Source organism: Camelus dromedarius, chromosome 4 (genome assembly GCF_036321535.1).
Source record: "Camelus dromedarius isolate mCamDro1 chromosome 4, mCamDro1.pat, whole genome shotgun sequence".
Classification (NCBI taxonomy): Eukaryota; Metazoa; Chordata; class Mammalia; order Artiodactyla; family Camelidae; genus Camelus; species Camelus dromedarius.
The window spans coordinates 49,584,970-49,610,790 of record NC_087439.1 but is presented as its reverse complement, the minus strand read 5'-3'; the positions used below and the strand labels follow the sequence as shown (position 1 = coordinate 49,610,790).

Genomic DNA, 25,821 nt, shown 5'->3' with positions numbered 1-25,821 from the left:
GAAACATTGTCTTGTCAAAGACCACTGCAGGGGAAGCCGGGAGGTAGCTGTAAGCATGCAGATTACCACTCCTTAACAAGTCTTTTCAAACAGTACAGAGCTCAGAGGGGGGCTGTTGTCTCAAACAAGATCTGATTAGCATCAAGTTAGTGAAGGGCAGAGGGTGAAACATAAGAATAATATTGAGAGACCTGCTTTCTAAGTTGTATCTTTTCCCCCTAATCAGCTGAGTTTGCTAAAGCTGATAATTTTATTTCTTCAAACCCACATAACTGGAGTGCAAAGGACAGGAATTTAAGTGTAATTTCAATCTTCTAAGAAAATAAATCACATTACTGTTTTATGGGAAAAGGAATCATCCACAATTATTAGACGTCTGAATTTTGGGGTTTGAAGTACTACAGGAGAATCTAGAAATCCAGCTAGGAGAGCTGAGGCTCTCATCTGAATTATTTTGGGCTTTCAAGTCTTTCACTTGAATTATACAGAGAATTTTAAGGATATAGCTATAGTTATCTGTAAACTGAGAAAAATGACCTGCCCTGACAGTTGTCCCAAATAACCACTTGATTTGTGTATTAACATTGCACTTTTTCAAGTAATTCGTGTAAGGTTACATAAAAGCCTGTTCAACTGTGGTGGCCTTCAGGGTTGGGAACTGGGGGCTGGGTGGAGAGACAAAGTTTGAGGGTTTTTGCCACATGTCCTCTTGCCAACTTTCAAATTTTGTGCTTGTACTTCTTCCAAAGAATTCATTTGAAAATATTTCATTTTTAAAAACAAAAAGACCCCTCTGTGCTCTCTTATAAGGCTAGATGCTCAGTCTGGGTTACAGGAAGTGGAAAGCTCCGACTACTGGCCTCTCCCAGCCTCCTTTGTAATTCTTCACTTTGCAAATGGGAATTCAGACGTTGAGACTTTTTGATGTGCAGCTGCCTTCTTCAGAGAACACTAACCAACTAACACAGTCTTCAAGTTGCCCTTCCTCTTCCTTTTGAGAGCAGGAGACAAAAGAACAAGGAATCTCTCTGCTATATCTCCTTGGCTTTACAACACTCCCACAGTGGACGCCTCAATTTCATGTGCCATCTATATATGCCATAAAGGTAGAGCACTGAAGGTAAGGAAATACTTCCATATTTGGGAAGATATTGGGCATAGTAGGGGTTTTTTTTCTCCCTTAAACTGTTCAGAAAATTGTCCCCAACTTGTTTGCATACACAACCTCTAAAAAGTATTGTTTTTACAGTTGTCAACCTAACAAATTCCCATAGCAGAATTGAGAAGTTCCAAATAGAAGAAACCTAATCATCTTTAAAGAAAGATAATCAAAATGAAAGGAGCATAAGGAAAAGGAATAGCAGATTCTGTCATTTTTATTACAAAAAAAAGTTCAAATCCTTTACATGCTATGACATTAAATGTCACATGTAAGTTCATTGCAAGCAAACTTTTAAAAAATATACATACTGTATATATTTACATTCAAGTTTAAGTAACTGGAGTCAAGGTGTGGTTCAGGATCTCTACCCACCCTGCAGATTTGTTCAGCTACTAACTAAACAGTGATTGTATCTTCACTCAGGCACATGGAGAGGTAGAAACCGCTTTTTAAAGAGAAAAAAAAAAAAACTGTAGTGCAAATATGAAGATCATCATTGAAGCAGCTTAGCTACATCCAGGAGGCCCTAACTCTAACAAGCTTTGGTCAACTCTAGAAGCTGAATACATATAGCCTTGTCTTTTAAATTAAAACCAGATAAAACTTTGGGTAGCTGCTCTTCTGAGCACATCAGGGGGTTGGCAGAGCTCAGTAAGGAATGCTCTACCACTCTGTACTCAAGAATTGTGAGAATTGCATATGACTAAGTTAGGCAACATAGCAGCAGGGCTGGGCTGGTGGCTCGGCACCTTTTCCCTGATAAGACACAAATAATAAACAAATGAGTGACTTTAGACTTCAAGTTATTATCTGTACACCCATGGTCTGGAACTCAGAAGCCAACTAAGACACTTCCTCTCCCAAATGAAACCTCAATTATTTCTGTCCATGCCCACCTCCATTCCAAACTGAGCTGGCAAGTCTAGGTAGAGGTGGGTAGCCTATGAATTCTGCAGGCCGCGGTTCCTCAGCCTCATGACTAAACCTCATGAAGGTTCTTGGGCCTGAGAAGGGCTTCCCGGGTTTTTGCCAGACTTCGTGGGGCTCGTTCCTGAGACGGTTAGTTGGAGGGAAACCACAGGCGTGGTGGAGGGCAGAAGCCCTTCTCGTTCCCTCTTCTTCTGTTTCATCCTGCGGTTCTGGAACCAGATTTTGACTTGGGTGTCATTCAGCTGCAGTGAGTTGGCTATCTCGATGCGTCGGGCCCGAGTTAAGTACTTATTGAAATGAAACTCCTTCTCCAGTTCTGTCAGTTGCTTGGTGCTGAAATTCGTGCGGATCGCGCTGGAGGAGCTGGCGGCACCATACTCGGCGAGTTTGCCTGCAACGTAAAGACAGGGCGTCAGCGGGGCGAGAGGACGCGATGGCAGGTCTCGGGGGATCCTTGGGGCTACATGAGAATCAGTCACCGCGCAGCCCTCCTGGGTCTCTGAACACAGTTGTGCTGGGAGAAAAGCTCCACGGAGGGCTTCTTCATGCAGTTTTCTTTACACCTGGCACTCGGAGCACGCCCAAGTGATTCGCCTACTTTAGTAATGCCCGGACCGCGTTCTCCCCATAAAACCCAAACTGCGGTCCAGAGAAACAGCTTTGGCGAGCTCCCGGGGCAATTCCGCCGGGCAAACTCCGTCCCCACCCCTAGTTGGGTCCGTCGGTCCAGGGCCCAAGTACTTACTTTTCTTTGGGGCGTTCCTTTTCACTTTCATCCAGTCGAACGTGCTGAAGGCGGCCGGGAGGCAGGAGGCCGGGGACGCGGACTTGGGGTAGGCGCCAGGAGCGGGGGAAGCAGTCTGGAAGGCCCCGGAGTGGCCGTCGGCCGGCTCTTTGAGACACGCCGGGAAGGCGCCGGGCTCGCTGAAGGCCGCGAAATCCACCTGACCGCTGAGGAGGAAGGAGCCGCCGCCCGAGAAGACGGCCGAGGTGGCGTAGTGGACGTGTGCCCCGCCGTCGTCGGCCGGCCGCCCGAGCGCGCACGGGAAGTCGTAAGCGGGCCCGGGCCCCAGGAGGCCGTAGTCCGCGGCCCCCGCCGCGGCAGCTGCGGCGTCCGGCTCGTAGGCCCCCTCCAGGGGGCACGGCGCGAACGCGGGCGCGGCCGGGGACGGTGCGGGAGGCTGCGCAGGGGCGCCCGGGGGCGAAGGCGCCGCTCGGGCCGCAGCTAGGGGCAGGCAGCTGACGAAGGCGCCGTCGCCGCGGCCCAGGGGGAAGGCGGGCTGCAGGGCCACGGGCCGGGCGTCGGCGCGGCAGAACTTGGGCGCGAAGCTGAGCACGTCGCCACCGCCCCCGCCATCGCCGCACGACACGTAGTCCAGGTAGGAGCTCATGGCTCCGGCCCACCCACCTGAGCGCGTTGGCCGGGCCCGGGTGCGGGGCTGGCAGGACCGCCGCGGTCTGCGCCGCTCTGCCTTTCCTCTCTACACGAGCTGCCCTCGCCGAGCCATGGCAAGCGAGCCGAGGGTAAATAGTGGCCTAATATAGCGGCGGGGCTGGCCACGTGGCGCCGGCCGGCCAATGGGCGCTGTCCCCGCACGGCTCGGGTCCCGGCTGGCGCGCGGCTCCACGCGCCTGCCCCGCCGCCAACTTTGCCAAACCGGCGGGAGGTCACTGCCCAACGACCCCAGGCCCGGAGGAGAGGCGCCCCGCCCGGGGCTGCCTGGGGAAGGGCGGGGCGAGAGCGCGGGACGCTTACTCCCCGGACAGGTATTGAACCAGGTAGGGGCAGAGAGGCAGGACTAGCCGCTCGGGTGAGGACAAGAGGATGTAGGGGATGTTCTTCTGCATCGTGGGTGGCTAGTGGGTGGTGGGCGCCGCGATGGGGAAAGGGTTAAAAGGAAGCGTGGAGCTCGGCCCTTGGGGACCGCTCCTAGCCTTCTCCGGAGAAGGTAAATTTATTTCTCTTCCCTTTTTCTTGAGCCTTATGCTTTTTCAGTTTTCGTAGCACTGGTGTTATCCCTCTTCTAAACTGGAGTAGATGTTAAATTTCCCCTCTCTTTTTCCCCTCCCTCAGACTCTTGGGACTAAATTTTATGCTGTAGGAGCTGTGTACCTGGGGCGGCACAAAATCTTCACTTTTAGACTAGATTTTCACTTTACTTCACAGCATTCTCTCCAGCTTCTTCCACTCCTTCCATTTGTGGCGGCATAAGGGCGAGTGTTGGAGTGCCAGGTTTTGATTTGGACAGAAGATAGTTTCTGCCTTGTGGGAAGTTAAGCAGATTTCCCCCTCTGTCTACACTGTCAAAATAAAGAATCTGCCCTTGAGGTGGAACCCTCTCTGTGCTCCTCCCTGGGAGGCTGGCACACGCACCGGTGCTGTGCACGCTTTCTTCGAGGCGCTTGGCTCTAGGGCGCAAAGGCTTCCCAGGGACCGGTCAGATCTCAGAGGTTTGGACGGGCTTGTACCTCTAAGCAATTAAAGCTTCTGCTCCATTAGATAAGTGCTGCGTCGTCTCTTGCGAGTGAAATCTGAGGGCTCACAATGTTAATGGGCTCACGTCTTTCCCTTGATAATATGGTTTTGTTTACTGAGTATAGAGAGACGGGAAATAAAAGTGCTATTGGCACAGGAAATGAAGAGTAGAAGGATTATTACAAAGGCAAGCTTTACATTGACAAACTTTTCAGCTTCCTTGAACATTTTTTTTTTAATGTTTCCCTCTTTGGGGCTGTAGGAAAAATAACAAATTAAATGTTATTTACACACAGTAGTAATGAAAGAGGTTGGTTTCCTAAAACTGTGTGAATAAAGAGTCTACTCTTGGCTTAATCAAGTGCCCTTGAGAACTTGATCTATTACAGCCTCTGAATTATGGTGACCAAGGTTTTATTATTCTTTTACTGATCCACTTGTCATGAAAGAACGATTGAGCCCTTGCCTAAAATTCCACTCTGAGGAAGTCTGGAAAATAAGCCATCACAGACCAGGGAGCCAGTTCCTTACAGGGATATGAACTTGTGAATAAATAAACCCACACCAAAAGTGTTACCACTGGTGAGGCTGAAACTGAGCCAGGAGGGTAAAGGGTAGACACCTAGGAGTGAGCACAAAGCTAAGGGTCTGGGGTTCCTGCACTGCTGAGGTTCTTGGATTTAATTGGGAAATAAAAATCTTGTGCTGAAATAGCCCTTCAAACTTGGTGTTGCTACTTCAGTTATCTCCTATAGCCCAAACACATGACAAAGGTCCTAAATAATTTTTAAAAAGAGAAAAGTAAAGGCTCTTCTCCAGCACCTTGGTTGGGAAATGATAGAGCTCTTCAGAGCTAGCTGAGGCTTCAAATATAGATGCATTTCTTCACTGTCCTCCTTCTGCATCCTTAATGCAAAAGAATCAGCAGATCAGATGCTGCTGAGTTCACAATGCCCCCTTATCCCACCAGCTGGCTAGACTTTAATGGCCAGTTTTTACCAGTATAACGTCTCAGATCTCACACTCCTGGCTCAAAACAGTAAGACCCACTCTCAGAAGGTACACATCTGATCTCAGCTTCGAGGTCCAGAGGCCCTAGGGGGTCAAGAAGGAAGAGTGGCCTTGTAAACTTCTCTGGAGAAAGACATCCAGCTGACTGCAACCCAGGATGTAGGACAGAAAACCCAGCCTGACTGGCGAATCTGACCAAGACCTATCAGATTAAGGGCCTTTTCTCTAAGGTTTCAAGAAAAACAGGCAGCCTTGGTGACTTGGCAGTGTTCATTGCAACAAGGACCAGGTTTTTGCTGCTAAACATTTGGAGCAAATGTTGGATCCTTCCTGTTCCAGTTAAGTATTGACTTTGATGCAGCCATAAGCTGTCCACACTATTTCCCTGAAGCAAAATTTTAGAGATTGAGCTTTTGCTAAGAGAAGAAAATGTCCTGAAAGAGAATGAGATTTTTAAAAACTGTGTTATTTTCAGGCTGTGGGTTAAGAGTGGGTGGGTGGGATGTTCAATATTTGTTCAGACCCAGTAACAGTTCTCCAATAATTGCATACAGAAAACTACATTCTGTTCACCCTTCTCTCTACTCCTTTGAATCTCCCAGCCTTTGGCATACTTTACACCTTGGGGCTCAGAGTTGCCATCTCCACTCCTGCCTGCTTCTTGACTTGCTCAGGTTGAAGTCAAGACACTGGTCGTCTCAGGCTGAGATTCAAAAAACATTTGCCAAGGACCTAGTTTGTAAGACCTTTTTGTTACATGAGGGTTAGGTGTGGAAAATATATTCTCAAACCAAAGGAATAAGGGAATCATTTCTGGCACAGATCTTAGCAATTCAATAAACATACTCTAGGAAAATCTGAATCTATAATTTTCTAAGGAGATATTGGAAGATATTGGGAGAAGTATATGTATAAAGATATATGATATTTTGAGTGACTTTAAAGTTTGACTCCTGGAAATTCACAGAATATGGGAGAAATGTCTTACTGATTTTATTGCTTATTCAAGTCATGGATTCCCGAGGGTCACTTGCCCCGCTGGGTCCTAGTGCTGTGAGTTCTCAGCAGGAGGTGACGGCAGAGGGATCTGATTGCCAGGTTGTGTTTGATGTAGGAATGCTTTGAAATCGCTCCCATCCTGCTCACCACAGCAGCCACCCCTACCCAACCCCCATGACTACCTTTCTCTCCCGTTTGAACAACAAGCTTCTTTTCTGCAGACAGAAGTGATGGAGGGTGGCGGTCTGGTCTTCTGTATGTTTACAGTTGTTCCTGAGAAGCCTCTTACAACCCCTCTCCACAAGTCCCATTGTGTTATCCCTTGGAGACGCTTGAGTACATGTAAACTCTTGGCTCCACAGCCCCAAAGGATAGAAAGGCTCTTGCTCACTGGGGTAAAAAGGGGAGATCTTTTCTCTCAAGCAAGATTTGCCATTCTCTGCAGCATCCTTCTATCCCAAGACAGAGGTAGGGATAGAAGGGATCCTAAGGACAGGAATTCTAAATCTATGGACGTCTGATAACCTGCCCTGCCCTGAGAAGAGTTTAGTGTGCTGGGCCTTTCCCTGAGAGCTTTGTGAATGAGAGGCTCGTGGGACCACCCCATGCCTGGCACATGGTAGGCATTCAATCAAGTTTGTTGGACAGAAATAAAAATGGGCAGATCAGTGTGTCTTCACTATGACTAATGTTGGCTAAAGGATGTCCTTAGATTACTGGCTCCCAGCACCACTTTATGTGGGTAGGGATCAGCAGAGAAGCTTATTTAAATGTGCAGTGTGCAGATTCCTCAGGCTGCCTACCCCCCCTCACCCCATGGCCCTCTCTACTCCACTGCCCAGAGATTCTAGTCCAAAAGGTCTGACTCCAGGGTCTTTCTTTTTAATAAGCCTGTTGGTAACTTCATGCTATTCTACTGTATGTACCTACCTAACCCCTAGAGCAGGGTTCTTTGGAACCACACTTTGAAAATTTTCTACTTTAAAAGCTGGGGTGGAGGACAGTGTGGGGAGAGAGGGGTGATTCTTGCCCAGCATGATGAGAGTGCATGGCTAGCTGAAGCAGGATTATGCCTGAAAAGTGTCCAGAAGCCTGTTGGGTGGTAGGGGCAGAGAGGTCAAGGTCAAGGTCAAACTTAAATCCAGTTGAGCTGAAGTTCCAGAAAATACCCGTAAGAAATAGTCAGGAGAAGTTTCCCAAGTTTTGCTGACAAAATAGTGCTTTGAGAATGCTGGCGTGGTAGGAAGTGAAGGAAAGGGATTTGTCTCTCCCAATCTCTTTAGAGAAAACTGAGTGGCTCTGAGGCAATTGGAAGAAGGAAGGAGTAGGAATGGGAGTCTCCCGAGAGAGGAGCCAACTCTCATTTCCTTCCATCTCTCCCAAACTGTCTGGAATGAGCATTTGAGCCCTAGGGATCCAGAGGGGGCCAACCATCCCTTGGCCTATCCCTGTTACTCTGGCCAACGACTGACCTTTCACAGCATAAGATGTCAATGCTAGAAGGCCCCTTAGAGATAAGCAACATCAAACCTCTCCTTTTAGCAGAGAAGCCACTTTACTTAGAAGTTAAAGGCAAAGCATCTTGCAAAAAAATGAGAGAACCAACTTGGGTCTCTTGAATTTCCACAGTCTGCAAAAAGGCCAGGGAGTCAGGCAGCCCCTCCTCTGCACTGTGGTGGCCTCCATACTGAGCAACAGCACACAGTGTCCAAGGAGGCACCTTGTTTCTGGCAGAGCACACAGCCAGCATGGCTGACTGGGAGGCCTGCAGCCATCCCTTTGCCATTTGTTTGCTAAACTTTTGCCCCAGACTTCTAAGGTCCCACCTGGAGCTGCTTCCACAAGAAAGGGCAGAGCTGAACCTGGGTTTCCACACCCTCTACCAAGCAAGGGTAAAAGATCCATTCATTTCCTGTTGAGCTTGCTCAGCACAGCATCAGGGCCCTGGGAGGACACAAGAGGTAGCCCTAGATTAATGTAGCTGGATAAGCAAGTACAAACAAGGACATGTGAACACACACAGGTACACGTATACTTGTACTCATCTCTTTTTTTCTCCTTTATTTTTATAGCAGGTAAGAAATTTAAATTTACATGGTTTAAGATTCAAAGGGTACAAAAGGGTATGCAGTGGAAGTCTTTCTTCCTCCCAGCTCCCCAGCCACCTAGTTCCTCTTCACACGGAAACCAAGTTTTTAAGTTTCTTCACTCTTCTTATATATTTCCAGAAATACTTTATACTTATACAATTAGGTACATAGATAGATATAGATATATCTCCCCACATTTTTACACAAATGATAGCATATTACAACTCTTTTGCATCATGCTTTTCCCCCTATTATATCTTGGAGATCATTTCATGTAAATGCATACAGAACTTCCTGGTTTATTTTTATAACCTCATGCTATTCTACTGTATACACCTACCACAATTTTATTTAGCTAGTTCCTTATTAATGGGCATTTAGCTTATTTTTAGTCTTTTGTTATTACAAACATGTGTTCAAGTTTTTGCCTATTAGAAAAACTCATAGACATGAAGTTACTTAGTCTAATGTACTTGCCTTGGCAGTTTTGATATATATTGTTAAATTGCTCTCCTTAGATAGAAGTGAATCAATTTATACTTCTACCAGCAACATATGAAAATTCCTGTTTCTTCACACCCTTGCCAAATCAGTTGAATATTGATTTTTTTAAATTTTTGCCTATCTGGTAAGTGAAAAATAAGTTTTTCCAAAAAGTGTCATTCTTCCTTATCTGATTTGATACTATCATAATTCTATTTTACAAATGCTAATACTAACACAGAAGAAAGATAAACAACTTACTATAGTCATGCCCAATGTAAACAGCCAAGGCCAGATGTTCAACACTCTTTCCTATACAACATTGTGCCACAAGGAAGCTTAAGGAGGTTCAAAGAGAATGGGTGGCTTCGAGCTTTCCCTGAAAGACACATGGTATAAAAAAGCACAGAAGCTTTCAGACATCTGCTAAGAGGCCCCCTCTTTAGTGGACTGATACCAAGACCACATTTCTGCATGTTTCTCTGGAGAGTACCCTCCCAAAGCGGAGGGGCTCTGATTAGCAATCTGCTCTGACTTAGTCCTAAGCATTAATTTAGATTCAATATCTGGGAAACAGTAGGGTGTTGTTTTCCATTTCCCTGAGACTTACTTCTCACTGGCCACCCAGGATCTAAGTATTGATCAGCATGGTGTGTGTAAAAGGATGTTCTCCCTAGGTTTTAGCTTTATATAGGTCACTCACTTGGACCTGATGAAGATAATACCTAATGCCTATGTGCACGCGTGCGTGCACGCGCACACACACACACACACAGCTCTAATGGCAAACTTATGAGGTAGATATCTTTATTGACTGTTTCATTGATGATGAAACTGAAGGCCAGAAAGATTAAGTGAATTTCTTAGAGTCACACAATATGTCAGTTAGCAAAGCAGAAAACAAAGTACATAGACCTAACCCAAACTCATTCATTTCTTCTGCAAAGTCTCTTCCTCCTCCTCTATTCATTGGGGTGGATTACCTGACTACCCTCTTAGGCCTCAAAATTGAGTCCTAGGGATTAACTTCCACAACTTTTGTTGTTGTTGTTAATCATTTTTGTAACTGAAGTATATTTAATTTACATTGTTGGGTTAGTTTCAAGTATACAGCATAGTGATTCAGTTATACATATATATATATTCTTTTTCAGATTCTTTTCCATTAGAGGTTATTGCAAGGTACTGAATATAGTTTTCTGTGCTATACAGTAGGTCTTTGTTGGTTCTCTATTTTATATATAATAGTGTGTATATGTTAATCCCAGACTCCTAATTTATCCCTCTCCTCCCCGCCTCACTGCTTTCCCCTTTGGTAACCATAAGTTTGTTTTCTATGTCTGTGAGTCTATTTCTGTTTTATAAATAAGTTCATTTGTATAATTTTTTAAGATTATACATATAAATGATGTCATAGGATATTTGTCTTTCTCTGACTTCACTTAATATGATAATCTCTAGATCTATCCATGTTGCTGCAAATGGCATTATTTCATTCTTTTTATGGGTGAGCAATATTCCATTGTATATATACACCACATATTCTTTATCCACTCATCTGTTGATGGACATTTGGGTTGTTTTCATGTTTTCGTTATTGTAAATAGTGCTGCTATGAACATTGAGGTGCATGAGTCCTTTCAAATTAGAGTTTTCTGCAGATACATGCCCAAGACTGGGATTGATAGACCATATGGTATCTGTATTTTTAGTTTTTTAAAGGAACTTTCATACTGTAGTCGCCGCACCAATTTACATTCCCACCAACAGTGTAGGAAGATTCCTTTTTCTCTACACCCTCTCCAGCATTTATAATTTGTAGACGTTTTAATGATGGCCATTCTGACTGCTGTGAGGTGATACTTCATTTTAGTATTGATTTGCATTTCTCTAAGAATTAGCGATATTGAACATCTTCTCATGTACCTGTTGGCCATCTGTATGTCTTCTTTGGAGAAATGTCTTATTAGGTCTTCTGCCCATTTTTTTGATTGGGTTGTTTGTTTATCTGCAACTTCCTTTTCACTCATCCAATTGATCACCAAGACCTGTAAATTCTTCAACACATTTAACTTCCTCCTAAATGTTTCTCTTCTTCATCTTCTTTAAATTAAATTCTCTCTAGGCTGGAATATGGCCACAGCTTCCTCCTTTGTTCTTCTTCCTTCCTATCTCTCCTTTCTTCAGTCAGACACACTGACCCCAAGAGTTAGCTTTCCAAATAAATAACCTCATGTCCCAGCTTAAAACCTTCAGTGGCTCTCCATTGTCCACACATTAAGGCCAGACTTCTCTCCATGGCCATTACACGGCCTCTCTGTCAGCCAGATGCCTCACTCCAAACTACTCTTCTTGTTCCAGGTCCAGATCTTGTTCTTCCCTCCCTGCTTTTACATGTGCTGCTCTCTCCACCAGGTATGTCCCTCCTTCCTAGGCCTAAAAATCTCCTATACTTCAAGGACCTAAATTCACCTCCTCTGAAAAGCCTTTTTTGACACTACAATACCATGATTAGCTCCTTCTCTTTATTCCAGGAACATTTTGGCCACACCTCTGTGACAGCATGTGTCACACACTTTTAGGATTATTCTTCTTCTCTCCCAGGAGATCAATGGGCATACACCATTAGTAACTCAATCCTGTATCCCAGAGCCCAGTACAGTGCACATAGTAGGTATTGGTGAAAGGACAGAGGACTCTGAACCAAGGACAGGAGGGCCAGTATTTTAATTGCTCAAGGAGTTCAGGACACTGTGCAAGGTTTAATGTTTCAGCTAATATCTATCTGAGGTAAAATGTTAGCGGAACATTTCTCCAAAGCAAGTTATTTCCACCCAAGAGGATAGTGAGAGACAAGAGGACTGAGGGGAGGAGGAGAAAGCTGGGACTTTCTGTCCTTCAGGGCTCTTTCCTGTGAGCTGAGGTAACACATTTAACTTCAGAAACTTCTTAGCTGATGTCACTCAGAAAAAAAGGTCAGAGAGATGGTAGCCCAGAACTCTTATAATTTGCAAAGAATACAACAGGTACCACTCAAGAGGGGGTATAAAAGTGCTCCCCCAGCCACTCACTCAAGCTTTCCTGCTGTGAACAGCCCCCACAACACACACACACACCCGCCCCTCAGCTTGCAGTCTATCCCTTTACGGTGTTTCTAAAATGAACCCAAAAGAGCTCAAGTAAAAATACTCCAATCCTTCCCTGACATCAGAAAAGAGAGAAGAGGCATATCATTGTGGTTGGTGCTTGAAGTATATTTTTATTGTTTTAAATGGCATTCAAGTTTAGTTCCAAGTTCAACAGGACTCACCCTGCTTCCTCCCATATAAACACTCTTGCAGGTAAATAAGAGAACGAAACTAGTTCAGACTCTCCCCTGAATTCTGATCCCTAGGAGTATCTTTTATAAAAGTCTTAAAACAGTGTTCGCAAGAACCTTCAGACCCGTTGGGATTTTTCTTGTCCTGCCTTCAGAGATGGATTTGTCCCTTTCCGGGGGGCTGAGGGACAGCAGCATTTAAGGGTGTCACTGGGCCGAGCGGGAGGTGCGTGGGGGCGGGGCGGGGGAGGCAGAATCACTTGGTCGGGGAGGCGGGGGCGCCCCGCGCTGTCCGCGGGCGGGGCTGGCAGGCGGCAGCGCGGCCCGGGTGCGAGGAGGTGACCGGTCGGCACTTTACTCGCGCGTCGCGCGGCAGTGTACGGGCGGCGGGTCGCGCCCTCTGGTAGCTCAGCCTGCGTGCCTGCGTCTCCTCCGCTTGCGGTTTCTGGTCGAATCCCAGCTGGCCCAGACTTGCTCCGAAGTAGAAGGAACCGCTGTCGAGCGAAAAGTGCACACCGGTGATTGATGAACTCTTAATAGGACCAACCTCTCCCGCCCCCCCCCCCCCCCCCGACACACACAGAGCCGGCCTTCACCCCAGCCCCTCCCCGAGCTTCCCTGCGGGCTAGGGGGACGCGGCCGCCAGCCGGTTGGGTGATTAACTCACCGTTTGTCTTTCCGAAAGCGTTCCAGGTGGATCAGGAACACCCACCCCACCCACCCGCTGCAGCCCGCCTCTCCGCGCTGCGCCGCCTGCGCCTGCCGCGGGGAGAGCAGGCCGAGCGAGCGCGTCACGTGGTGGCGCGGCCCAAGCCGGCCTTTGTGCCGCCGACCGCCCGGGGAGACGACGTCTATTGTTCACCGCGGGGGAGGGAGGTGTTCAGACTCGGGGTCCACGCCAGCCCCCTCCCCCGATTGTCCCCCGTTTCGAGGACCGATGAGGGCCTCCTTTGTGTGTTTTTAGCCTGCGGCGGGGATGGCAGCGTTGCGGCCCTAAGGGGTTAGCAGACGCGTGAAGGGGGCGGGGGGTTGGTCCCGGCTCTGACACTGCATCGAGCTCAGCTCTACCGACTCAGTTTCCCCGCCCGGCCTAGTGCCCTTGCGGAGGAGGTGGAGAGAGGGATGCGGTATTCGTAGGGCAGCGCTCTGAACAAGAGTCATCAAAAGGCTTTCTCCCTGTCTCCTCAGAAGTCAGGGATGCTCTTCTCCCCTCCTTCAAAAAAGCCCCAACAGGTCTTCTTGGCCTGGTTTTAGGTCCTCTTCCCCAGAAAAAACACTTCATCTGTACCAGGGTTCCTGGTACCTGATACCTGATTTAAATTAAGATCTTGGTCCCTTTCTATTGTTAAAATCCTATTTCCATGATTTTCTAGATATTATTATTCTATAAAAATGATCCAGACTACATATAGGAACCAGTCAAGATATTTTGCCACAAGAGCTAGGACAAGAAGACTTAAGTAGTATCCTGCACCATGCTGACGCCTGTTTACCCTGGCTCTTCCTACATGTGTGGAAACCTTTCTTCTGTGCTTCAGGCTGGACCTGGTCTGAGAGTGAGTGTTTGAATTGTCTTTGTACTTTCCCAACTTGTCAAGGTGGGTGTGCGACCTGAGGAAAGGGCTTAGGCTTGGGCTTTCGGCCAGGTATATGAATTCATTTGGCACCAAATTTGGGCCCCCAAAATAAGGGCATTTGTAGCTGGAGTAGAAGACAAGGGAACAATGATTTCATTCGCTGTGATAATCCTCTCCACCAATGCAGTAAGTGCATAGGATTCATCACTCAATCTTTTTTGTCTCCATCTAGACCTTCTGCAGGAGAGATCTAAGTTAGCCAGTCCTGAGAGGTGGTGAGGGTGTACTGGCCACTCAGTCTCAGCTCCCTATGCCCAAAGTGTCTAGGTATAGGTCTGCTCACCCACGCTGTTAGCTAAACCCTCTCTGGGAAGTTGCAGTTCCCTTAAGTGATCAGGCTGTATATGGGCCTGTAGGGACTGGAACCTTCTTTCTTTTTTTCTTTCTTTTTTTATTTAATACAAACTTCTGTTCATCCTATTCTTTTCTTACAGTTTCTGAAAGGACCAAGTAATGCCAAGAATTGCCAGATAAAGAGGACCTTCCTAGATCTGTAACTGGGATAAACCAATTCTTGACTTCAGTCGGAACCTTCAACTAATTCTCAGGATAAAGTCAAAACAGGCCTGTGACCATCCCTTGAATACTGATGGTGTAAACAAGCTTCTGGCTCCCCCAGGTCAAGCAGAGAAATACATTTTTATTAGAATGTGGGGTTTCTTTTTTGTTATTCAAACATACACCCACACACATCCTCTTCACCCTCCCTAATGAAAAACCTCAACAGATGGGGAGCCTAGACTCCCAAGCCTACTGGCTGAGAAAATCACTTCAGTCAAGCGTCAGTTGGCTGGTACAGAATGGGGGAGGGAGAAGGGTCGAGTAACTAGTATAGATAATCACTATCTTTTAATAATACTCCTTACAGATAGAAATTCAGAAAGTCCTCTTCAGCAAAGTTAGCAGCCTCTGGGGCCTGGGAAACCAATTTGGCTGATGTGTCTCTGATAGGGACTAGGCTTAGGGCTGCACCAAGGAGAAAGTACTCGCTCTATATTCTCTCCCTCTCTCTCATTTGAAAGCCTGTACAAAGAAATGGTACAAATGGATGGTTAACTTAATGATTCCATCAGAGGCAGATTTTTCTCTGTCAGGTCCCTGGATGAGGCTGAGGTCTGAAAGCCAGGAGGCAGAATGTGTAATCGCCCTTTCTTACCACCTTTCCAGGGGCCGGGACTACTCTTCCTTACAGGGGCCTTTCCTCCGCAACTTCCCCATCCCCCTGGTTTGCTCAATTGGGTCTCCTCACTCCACTCCTGGCTGGGTCCTAAGTTTCTCCTGGTAGCCAGGGCAAGCTCTTTCTCTGACTAAATCTTTCCCCACCCCCACCTCCTATTTTGCAGCTGGCCACTCCAGCCACCTTATCTCTACCCTGCTTTAATTCATGTTTGATTGTCTCAACCGAACAATCAGGGGCTCCCAAATGACTGCCACCGTCCCCCCGCCCCGCATCCATGGGCCTGAGCTTGAGGCCCTGACCCCTTCAGGCCTCAGGAGGATCCCCCAGAACGTCCTTGATCCCACCTCCCCCAAACCAGTCTCTACAGGGAAAAGGCAGAGCTGGCCACGGCCGGAGCCTAAAAACCATTTCCTCCCTTTGGGCAAACGAGGAAAACCTTCCAGAGCCCAAAGCCCGAAGCGAGGCCCGGCCCCTCCCCACCTGCCGGCGTCCGCCCCGCGCTGCCTTTGTGAAGCCTCCCAGCCGCGGGGCCGCGAACACAATGGCGCCGCCGCTCTCGAGAGGCCTGCTGCTCTGGGCACCCTCGACCCAGCGCCCGGCGGCGAGGGGCCAGCAGCTTCGAGGCTTTGGTGCGCTCCCCAGGAAGAAGTCTCGGGATGAGGTTGGGGAGGGGCGCAGTTTCCTTCGGCTGCCCACTGGCCCCTTTCCGATGCAAGTCCTCCCCCGGAGAAGGAGAGGCCTGAGCCCGGGGCGCCATTGCCCAGGCCGGGCTCCCCTCCCCCACTCTTCTTCCTCAGCTTTTCCGAGACCCGGGAGGGAGGAGGCGGGCGCCTCCGCCGATAGAGCAGCTATTGTGACCTTCCTTCGCAGAGCAGGAATCCAGTCGAGTGTATACCACGGGCGGTGGCGGGGGCGGGGAGGCGACTGTGTGCAAACCTCGGGGTGCAGAGGGGTGGCCTGGGGAAATAAATAAAGGTTTGCAGCCTTGGGCAGTTGGGCGCTTCAGAGAGTGGTTGTGTTTAGACTCCGGTGCTTCCTAACACTAATTGCGGGCTCAAAAGGAGCAGAATTTACGGCGAAGGCCAAGGAGGCTTGTTTATAATTTATGAAGTTTTAAATGGCTGTGCGCGGTCCCGGGCTCTCGCTCTGGCCGGCGGCCGCGTGGGAAGTGCCCTCCCCAGACTCGCCGCCGCCCCCACGCGCGCCGGGAGCGACGGAGTGTGCCCATCACATGACACGCCAATGGCAGGAACGTATCGGAACCATTCTTGGAAGCCTCGGTGAGAGAGGACCGCAGATTTGTCCCAAGCGAACTCCTACTCGACTATCGAGAGATGCCTCGGGCGGCTGCGGCTGCCTGGAGAGGGAGCCCCCAACCCTGCACTTCTTTGGAGCCTGAGTGTGAGGGAAAGCTAATGTCAGCCGGGCTAGACATCGTTTAAAATCTAATCCATGAAAGCCTAAGCCACAGATGACACTTGGGGCCTTGCAGACACCCGCAGACTCAGCAGATACTCCTGCGGTAACACACCGCGCTGGAAAACGCCTGGAGCCGTGATGCATTATGTATTTTTATTATTATTTATAGTAGGAAGAGGAGATGAGGGAAAACCGGGCTGAATCTAAACAGCCTGACAATTCATCTATTTAATATTTAGCCAGTTAAGAAAGGTGGTTGTAATCCCTGCAAGGCAGCAAGCTCTTTGATTTCTCTAATAGCTTAAAAAATAATTTCTCACAAAACAATTAGAAATTCTGCCTATGGATGCAAATTTCATAGAAAAACAATTTTAAGCCTTGAAGTGGGTAAAATATCCCCTCGGTTGAAGTCATTTATTCTGTTGATACACTTCTACAACATGTATACTTTAAACCTGCTCTGATAAAGTGAAATTTACCAAAAAGACAATCCCCTCCCGCCCCCAATCTAACATGCCATTTTAAAAACAGCACAAAGGAACAAGGAAACTAAATATTATTTTTGATCCATCATTATTTAGCGAAACACAAACATCCAAATAAAAACGATTGTTCCACCATAAGATTAGAAGTTAAATTATTTCCACACAATAGGAATTTCACCTTGTGTCACTGGGGATGTAGTAGGAGTTGCATTATTTGTCAAACCAAATAAAGATGCGTGGGCCGACTTTACTGAAATACAAAAAAAAAAAAAATGAACCTTTTCTGAAGGCGTTTTCCAAGTGTTTCTTCCTAGAGAAGCGGATGTAAGTAGTCCACCCCAGCTAAAGCCACGGGAATATTTACAAAACGGTTATAAATCCTTGAAGATGTTTTTGCCCATTTTGTACAAAGAAACAGGAGTTAAACAGGTGTTTATACTTGTTTGTTCCATTAATGAAACTTTTATTACTTTACATCGTGGGGTACGTTTGTTTTCTTTAGAAATGAACCACCGACTTCTATAAAGGAAAAAATCTGACAGCATTTTCTAGAGAAAAAGCTTAAGTGTGTGGCTTCAAACGATCATTTCTTTTTCTGCACCTTAGCTTTTTCATAGCTCAGTTCTTCTTATGAGTTTTGTTGTGTCTTTTCTTTGATTGTCAATTTTCTTTCAGTTTTTTTTTTCTAACTACTTAACGCAGAAAAGTGAGCTCTGCCCTCCCCAATGTAAATGCAACCTAAAAAAGTCGATTTGTGTCTAGAAAGAGAACGGTAGAAACAGCAAAGCAGGCAGCAGTGAAAAGCCCTACCCAAATCATCCCTCGCAGAACACTTTTAGGTTTGTATCCTCAGATATTTATCCCCTAATGTCAACAGCAGGAATATAATCAACTATCCCCAGAACCAATTTATGTACTAGATTCCAAATAAATGGAAAAAAATATTTCAAAGGGTCAGCCTATTGGGGGGCCTTCCACCGGGATTGTACGCAAGATAAAGGCAAGTGTGTGTGATTAACACAGATACACTTCTGACTGAGAAATTTTTTTTATTCTAAATGTTTGTTCAAATAGTACCAGACAATTTGAAATCAATAAACTGTGTCCAGTGGAGAGGGCTGCGGCTGTTCAGAAATGAGTAACGGGTGTCTTGCCACGCCACGGGGCCACCTGACTTACCCATGAAGAACAATTTGCGGTCTTAATCCTTTACATCAACTACAAACACCAGCCACGGTTACAACTGTTCAAAACTACTCTCTCAACTAGTTCAGACCAAGGGGACTAAAGAGGTGAAATGGGGCCCCCGGTGGCCTGGGAGCACGTTCCTAAACTCGGCTGGGAAATTCTACAAATATACACATAAATACATTAAGACGAGGATAAATAATCTGGGAAACGAAACGACTCGCTTCAAATAATAAATACAGATCGTTGAGTCCGATGCAATCTTGACGGGAAGAAGCTTATAAATTAAGGGCTCCGCAACTAAATTAGACGCGGGTCAGGCCCGGGCTCTCCGGGCTCTGGTCCCTCTGCAAGGAGCGCCGCACATGGATCTCAGACTTACCTTCGGGACACCATTACCAGATTAGAGTCCCTCGGTCCGCATGATACGGCACTGTCAGGCTTACAGAGGAGAATCCTTGCGGCTGATTTATGGCGAGTCACCCAAATGAGGGCGCGCCTGGAGAGGAGGCCCAGTTGCCTGCGCCTCGGCCGCTCTTGGCCCGAGACCCGAAGGAAGCGACCGGGCCAGAGCGAGGGAGGGGGAGTCACCGAGCTGCCTCGCCGGCCCCGCCCGCCACCCCCGCCACCCAAACAAACGAGGTAATTGTGCCGCGAGTTCGGGCTGTTGGCGGCCGCTACAGATGCGTCAGTTTGGGGGCCTCGGGCAGGCGTCCCTGAGACGAGTGGTGGGCCGAGAGATCTGTGTAGGTGGGATGAGGGTCACACGGTCCATGGTGGTGGTTGCCAGGAATCTGCGCGGCGCAACTGTAGTCCACGCTGGCCGAAGATGGGTGCGAGAGGTGGCCCAGGTTGAAGACCGGCCCAGACGCGGGCGCCATGGAGTCGACGAAGTTGCCGCCCACGTACACCGGGCTTCCCTGCAGGTTGGCGCTGGCGAAGCCGCCGCCGTTGCTCGCCATGGGGTGAGGCTCGAACTCGGGCGCCGCGTAGCGCTTCTGCTGTGGCAGGCAGCTGCTGAGCGGCGCCGTGTAGGCGGCCAGGCCGTACATGTTGGGCTGAGATTTGGCGAAGGCGGGAGGCGAGGGCGCGTCGTAGGCCAGCCCGGGCACGGGTGGCAGCTGGCCGGAGTAGGCCACGTGGCCAGCGGCGCCGCCGAGAGGCGGACTGCGCTCTGGGGACTGACCCGCCGGCGAGTGCAGGATGCCCTTGGCCTTCTGGTCCTTCTTGTACTTCATGCGCCGGTTCTGGAACCAGATCTTGATCTGGCGCTCGGTGAGGTTCAGCAGGTTGGCCATCTCCACGCGGCGTGGCCGGCACAAGTAGCGGTTGAAGTGGAATTCCTTCTCCAACTCCACCAGCTGGGCACTTGTGTACGCCGTGCGCACTCGCTTGGACGCTGGGCCCGGCGGGCTCTTGTCCTCGCAGCTCTCTCCTGGGCAGGGAGGGAGAGGGGACGCTGAGCCTAAGAGGTGGGGACACCCAGGGCCCAGAGAGGGGTGCTTCCCTGGCTCCCTCCTCTTCCTTCACCCCTCCCTCCCTTAATCCTAACTGGAGTGGAGGAGGGGCGTTGAGAGGTGAGATTCCCAGGGGGAACTCAACGGCTCCAGGCCTACCTATCAGTCGCACCTGAAACCCTCATCTGCCTTCTGAAGTTCAATTCACTCTGCCCGGCCCCTCCCCTTCAACCACGTCCATCATCCCATCCGGGGCTGTGGAGGAGTTTAGTGAGAGACTAGTAGCAGCTGGTAAGGCCTCCCCTTGTCAAAGAAGACTTCTTTGAATGCTCCTCCCAGCCTCTGCTGCTGGGGTTGGGGCTCAGGAGGCAGCCCCAGTCTGCCTTGCTCAGAGGCTGGCTCTTGAGCAAAGCACCCTAGGAAGCATGGAATGAGGGTAGAGATCTTGGCACCTCACTCCAGCCCAGCTGCACCTATGGACTCTGTACCCAAATGCAGGAAAGTTACAAACCATAAAAACACTGCCCCAGAGTTTTAGGGGATCCAAGGCCAGCCTGGGCATATTTTGAGTATTGCAGTGCTGGGAGCAGCAGTCTCAACACTGATTTCCACAGCCCCTGCCACCCACCTCTCACAGCTTGTCCACTCCCTCCCTAGGAAGACAAATGGATTTCTCCTGGGAGGGAGGGCCTGGGCCTGCAGCTGGGAAGGAGGGGCAGGAGGAGAAGGAGCTTATAGGCTTGAAGACACTTTCGTCTTGGTGCAGCAGCCCCAGAGGCCTGATAACAAACTAGCTACAGCCTGGGCCTCAAGTTAGCTCTGGACCTGGGAGCCAGTTTATCTACCTGGAAATAAAAGTACATCAGAGAACACAAGGCCAGAAAAGTTCAGGAACCAAGCCAACTGAGCAGAGGGAGACAGCAGGCCTCAGAGCTCCTGGCCCTGCCTGTCTTCCTCTACACACCCTGAATGAACCTACAGAAGATCCTCTCAACTCCAGGGTCTCCCTTTCCAGGGAGAAAACCCCAAGGCTGCTCATGTTTGAGTACATCCTCTTCCCCTAGGATATACCCCTTCACATTAGGGACTTGCTGAGATGGGGAGAATTGGGCTGGGGTGGGCCAAGTAGAACTCAATGGTTATGCCCTGCAGGCCCTGGTTGGAGTCAAGTGTGCCATTTTGTAGTTTTGTGATCTTGGGCAAGTGACTTATTTCTAACAGTTTCCTTATCTGTAAAGTGGGGTGTTATCATACACCTCCCTCAAAGAGTTCTTTGGAAAATTAAATTAGTTAATGCTTGTAAAGCACTTAACATGGTTCTTAACATAGCACTCCACAGACTTTAGTTCTTGTTAATTTAAGGGAGTGTGGGATTCATGTGATATGGGCTACCTAACCACCTGAACCTGGGAATCATAATACCTATCTTCAAGGTCTAAAGAACTGTTGGCTGGAAGAGAGAGCTGAGTTCTGACCAGCAGCCCAGGAAAGCAGATATTAGGTCAGTATAAGGAAGAGCTGTCTATTAATAACTATGAGACTTGTCCAGTAATGGTGCCAGCCGCCTGGAATGGAAGTCAGCACTCTGTCACTGTAAGGATATGACCCCAATCAGAGACACTAAATAGAATATTTCTGCATGAGTTAGAGTTTAGACATATGGCCTCCAAAGTTGTACGTCCAGCCCTGAGTCTCTTGTTACCTAGGTGAACTAGCTTCTTGGGGTCAGTCTGGGAGTGAGTCCCCTCAGAGAGCTACCTGCAGTGGCACAGTTGTTCTTCTGCTTGGAGTTCTGTCGAGACTCTTTCATCCAGGGAAAGATCTGCTTGCTGATAGTGGCTGAAGAGCTAGAAGCACTGGGCCCACCCTTGGCCTTCTTGGTGGGTACTCCACCTCCAGGATTGGTGGGTGAGGATGGGGGCAGGGTTGGGGGTGGAGGAGGGGGTTGTGGTGGCTGCTGCTCTGAGTTCAGCCCAGGAGGCTGGCTACCACCACTCCCACCCTGGCTGTTCCCAGTGCCAGGCCTCATGCAGCTGCCATTGAGTTCAGCCCCCTTGTGGGCTGGGGCTCGCAGAGGTGCAGAGCTCTGGATGGAGCAGGCAGAGCCTGGGTAATCAGTGTCCAGGGAGTTGGCAGCAGCAGGGGGTGGATAAGGCTGATGGGGGGCACCATAGCCATAAGTGTCAGCAGCTTTGCTGTAGCCATAGCCTCCAAAGAGTCCTGGGTTTTCATAGTAAGCAGCCTTCTGCATCGTGTACTCAGGAAGCTCCGGGGCCTGCTGACCCTGCTCAAATAACATTGACCACCACTGTCTCCTTCACCACCACTTCCAGTGTCTGCCAAATCCTGAGAGAGATGGGGCAGCCCCAGGCTTCAGGTGACCTGCAAAGAAGAAAAGTGAGAGGCCTCAGAGGGACTGTCATTGGCAAGTCAATACAGAAGGACTAACCCAGGCTCTCTGCTTCCCACCCACTTCATAGTGGGAGGATTTGGGGATTTTATTTGAACCCTTGGAAAAGTCAGAAGGAATTTCTCATAAACATAAGAAAAGACTTCTCTTTAGCTCAACTCCATTCAAAGGAAGGGGCTTTTCTTTTTCTTTCTTTCTTTTTTTTTTTTTTAACAGATACAACTTTCTTTCTCCAAGGTTATCACTTTAGCCTTTGAAACTACATAGAAAAGCACTTAGAGCCTCATACATTTTAATGGCTGATTCTCCCCCTAGACTTGAGCTCCTTGCAGGCAGGGACTGTATCCTATTTACCTATATATTCCTAACATCCAGCCCACATGTAGTAAGTGCAATAAATGCTTGTTGAGTGAATGAATGAATGAATCAATCAGTTCATTATTGAATCATCCCAGGGTTTTGATGGGGGAAAAAAGCCCTCTAACACACTCAGAACAGCCAGAGCTCTCAAAAAAAAAAAAAAAAAAAAAAAGTATCTCCCCTACCTGGTTTCAAAAATCACAGCATCTTTCATGGAGACCAAGATAGTCCACTTTCCGGTGACAGTGTGAGAATCAGCTGGTTAGCTCTGTGCGTCAGCACTGTGAAATCTACTAGGAGATAAAAGCCAAAAAGAAGACTTAAAGACTCCCGGACTTATTTTGATTCTAGAAAAGTTTCTTCTCTTTCATCTACATTTTTCTAGATGCTTACATTGTCCTCCACTACTTTTAAATGGATACTACTGGAAATAAGTGAAGAGATTTAGAATTTGAAGTACATGGAGCATGGGTGAATGGAGAATGCTTTATATTATAACTTTATCATTTTTATCTTGCATCCATTGTATAAATAGATATTACTATTGACTTGTGCTCTGGATCATCCATTCCACTGCACCTCCTACCCAACCTACAACCAATGAGAGAACCTCTCATGGCATGATGGATGGACCCAGATTAGAAGAAGAAGAAAAAAAAACTAAAAAAATTCTGTGCCTTTTGTGTCCTCCTACTCTTGATGGGGGGTTTCCCTTCTCACTCACCCCCCCTCCTTCTCCTGAAAGGCCCCTAATGAGTTAAAGTATAACTGATACCATTCAACCACTTTTGTCTGCTTGATAATGAAAACTCATAGGTCAGCTCCCTGGTCTGAATTCTTAATCTCATCTTTCAGGCAACTTTCCTTCCCCCAAACTCCCAGGCTTCCGTTGTGATCATCATGATGGACCACATTATCTACACAACTTATGTGACCTAATGGATTTGACCACTAGTACTAAAGCCACTCTCCATAAACTCATTTCCTCTCCACTTTCACCAAACAGCCTATCTCAATTTTTAAATTTCTTCTTATTAGCCTTTATTTGGTAGTATTGTTGCCCATTTTGTTTTAAAAATATAAGTGACTATACCATTTATCTTGATAAGAGACAGGCCCTTCTCAATGGGGTAACAGACTACCGTGATGTAACATTCTAGGAACTGATTCTATTATTGTTCTTAAATGTGTGCACTTAGGATATCTACCAAACAAAGTTAGTCTTAATATTTCTTTCATTCATTTTCTGCATCATTCTTGAACTTTTAAAGTTACTGAATCTTAAATGGACAGCTACATCTTTATTCAGTGACTAATATTTGTATGTGTTTGCCCCCAAGCCAAAGGACTAGGTACTCTGGGTTTGGTTAGGATTCTGGTCTTTTCTGGAATCCTGCTTCCAGTCTTAAACTTTGGGCGCTCTGGATACCAAAATGGTCACATTTGATACAGACCACCAGAATTTGCTGCTGCTTCTGTCATTCCATTTACAACTGTGGAAGCAAAACATCCCCCCTCTTGCCTCCCAGGGTGACCAAGTTTAATCTTGATAGGTAGACCAGTCACATTAAAATAGCTTCTTTAGCAACTGACCAGGTCTCTGAAACAGATGTTTTTATGTATGTATTTGTTCTTATGGCATATTCCTAGAAAAATAAAACTCTGTCTATGGCTCTCAAAACTGCAAATACTGAGCAGCTCCAAGAGTAACCACAGTCTGCTCTCTGGCTTCTGTTTTCATTGTCTTAAGGAATTTCAAGGACCACTCAGTGATGATCCACCACCCAATGTCCATTTTCCCACAAGCAAGGGCAGTACCCCTCTCCTTACCGGAAAGGGATTTGCAGCCTCTACCCCCACCCCAAAATATAGCGCTCTAAAGAAGCCACCTTTCCTAAAACACAACCTGAGAATATTGTTACAAAACTGGTTTAAAAAAAAAAAAAAAAGCTTATTTCTTTCCAGAAATCCCGACTCCTTGTGAACTCTGCTTGAACCTAAAAAGCAGGAACAGGTCATAAATCACTTGGACAATGGTCAACTGTTCAGTGGCTCATCTTTTCGATCACCCCCCCCCCTTTTTTTTAAGGCTTTCTTTTCTCGCCCTTTGGTACTTCTCTTTTGGGCTACGGGACCCAAATGCCTAGGGGCGAAGACTAGCCCGTGTAGGGGGAGGGGCGGCCTTCGAAGTCCTCAGCTGCCCTTTCCTCTCACTCCTCCTCCCCTCTACCCCCTACTCTCGCCTCCCCCGCTCCCCGACAGAGGCAGCCTCCCCAGAACCCCGCCGGCGCCATCCCCGGCCTCTCCTGGGGAAGGGGCGCCAAACGGGGTCCGGCTGGTTCTTTCTTGCGGTCCCAGGAAGTTGCCCAGCTCAGCTCAACTGCAGGCCAGGTATGCAGGGCCAAACGGTCCCAGCCGGAAGGCAGGCAGGCGGCCTTGGAGTGACCACCGCCCGCTCCCCCAGCCGCCCTGCCACGCCGCACCCGCCGCGCCTCCGAATCAGCCGAACCCTGATACTTGCTCACTGCACTTAATTCTGCCCGGGATCAATACCTAATATGATACCAAATAAATAAAAGGCGCTCACAGCGGCCGGGGGACGGGGTTATTAAGCAGCTGGAGCTCTCACGGTGCATATCAATGCACCTGTCATTGTGGTTTGTAACAAAATTTATGACTGCGAGCACGGCGGCAGTAAACGCTTCAGTAAGGAATGAAAAGAAAAACACTTCCCAAGGCCCGGCACTTTTCAGAAGTGGAAAACAGGCTCCGCGTAGGAGGAAGCGCAGCAAAAGAATTCCCTGCTCCGCACTTTTCCCAGCCCTGCGCCTGGCGAGCAAGGGGATTATATAAAGTAGCCTGTGCCTGCCTCTGGGAGCAGCTCTGCTCTGCGGCCTGACGCGGGACGGGACGCGCGCAGCCTGGCCGGGGGCCGAAGACCTGCCGCCCACCGCGGCCTCGGGAAGCCAGGAGGCTCGCCGGACGAGCGGAGGCCGGGCCCCAGCTTCGCCAGTCGTGGCGGCGGAAAGGCCGAAGGTCTTGGGGAGGGAGGGGGCGGTAGTGGCCGGACTGTGACTAGCACCGCGATCGTCGTAAATCACGGACGGCTATAGTCCGTGCAATCTGAAAGAGAAGGGAAAGGCGTTGGAGTGCAGATTGCTTCTGTTCCTCTCAGTTTTTTTCTAAGGTTCGAGCTGGTGTCAGTTTCTCTGTTT

At 48.3% G+C, this 25,821-nt stretch overlaps 2 protein-coding genes and 1 long non-coding RNA gene across 6 annotated transcripts in view; 1 reads left to right on the top strand and 2 right to left on the bottom strand.

The window, feature by feature from the left end:
* Nucleotides 1-1,375: 1,375 nt before the first annotated feature.
* On the bottom strand, nucleotides 1,376-3,497 carry HOXD1 (homeobox D1). The gene is made up of 2 exons (XM_010992026.3): nucleotides 2,838-3,497; nucleotides 1,376-2,483 (listed from the first exon to the last, which is right to left on the bottom strand). Exons 1-2 carry the CDS (start codon nucleotides 3,481-3,483, stop codon nucleotides 2,149-2,151), a joined length of 981 nt encoding a protein of 326 aa, XP_010990328.3. The 5' UTR covers nucleotides 3,484-3,497; the 3' UTR covers nucleotides 1,376-2,148.
* Nucleotides 3,390-14,737, top strand: LOC116153046 (uncharacterized). 2 transcript variants are annotated; one of them, XR_004136732.2, is made up of 3 exons: nucleotides 3,390-3,471; nucleotides 13,844-14,026; nucleotides 14,542-14,737. It is a non-coding gene; the product is annotated as an uncharacterized LOC116153046 (long non-coding RNA). The 2 variants fall into 2 exon arrangements; XR_010380622.1 differs by lacking the exon at nucleotides 3,390-3,471 and adding an exon at nucleotides 13,289-13,470.
* The window catches only part of HOXD3 (homeobox D3), a 25,150-nt gene continuing 11,713 nt past the window's right edge, over nucleotides 12,385-25,821 (bottom strand). For 2 of the 3 annotated variants that reach the window (XM_064484924.1, XM_064484925.1), the window contains exons 2-4: nucleotides 22,792-22,896; nucleotides 21,595-22,218; nucleotides 18,221-19,814 (exon numbers count right to left, since the gene is read on the bottom strand). In XM_064484924.1, the coding sequence (XP_064340994.1) occupies nucleotides 19,057-19,814; nucleotides 21,595-22,135 (1,299 nt within the window). In that variant the 5' untranslated portion in view covers nucleotides 22,136-22,218; nucleotides 22,792-22,896 and the 3' untranslated portion in view covers nucleotides 18,221-19,056. Of the gene's footprint in view, nucleotides 12,965-18,220; nucleotides 19,815-21,594; nucleotides 22,219-22,791; nucleotides 22,897-25,821 lie in introns of those variants that run through there. The other variant, XR_010380619.1, reaches the window with a different exon arrangement.

Bases quoted from the DNA above. Each gene is read 5' to 3' on its own strand.
- HOXD1 (XM_010992026.3), bottom strand. From the start codon at position 3,483: ATGAGCTCCTACCTGGACTACGTGTCGTGCGGCGATGGCGGGGGCGGT. The intron at 2,484-2,837 runs GTAAGTACTTGG...TTTACGTTGCAG, and splicing joins AAGGAACGCCCCAAAGAAAA to GCAAACTCGCCGAGTATGGT.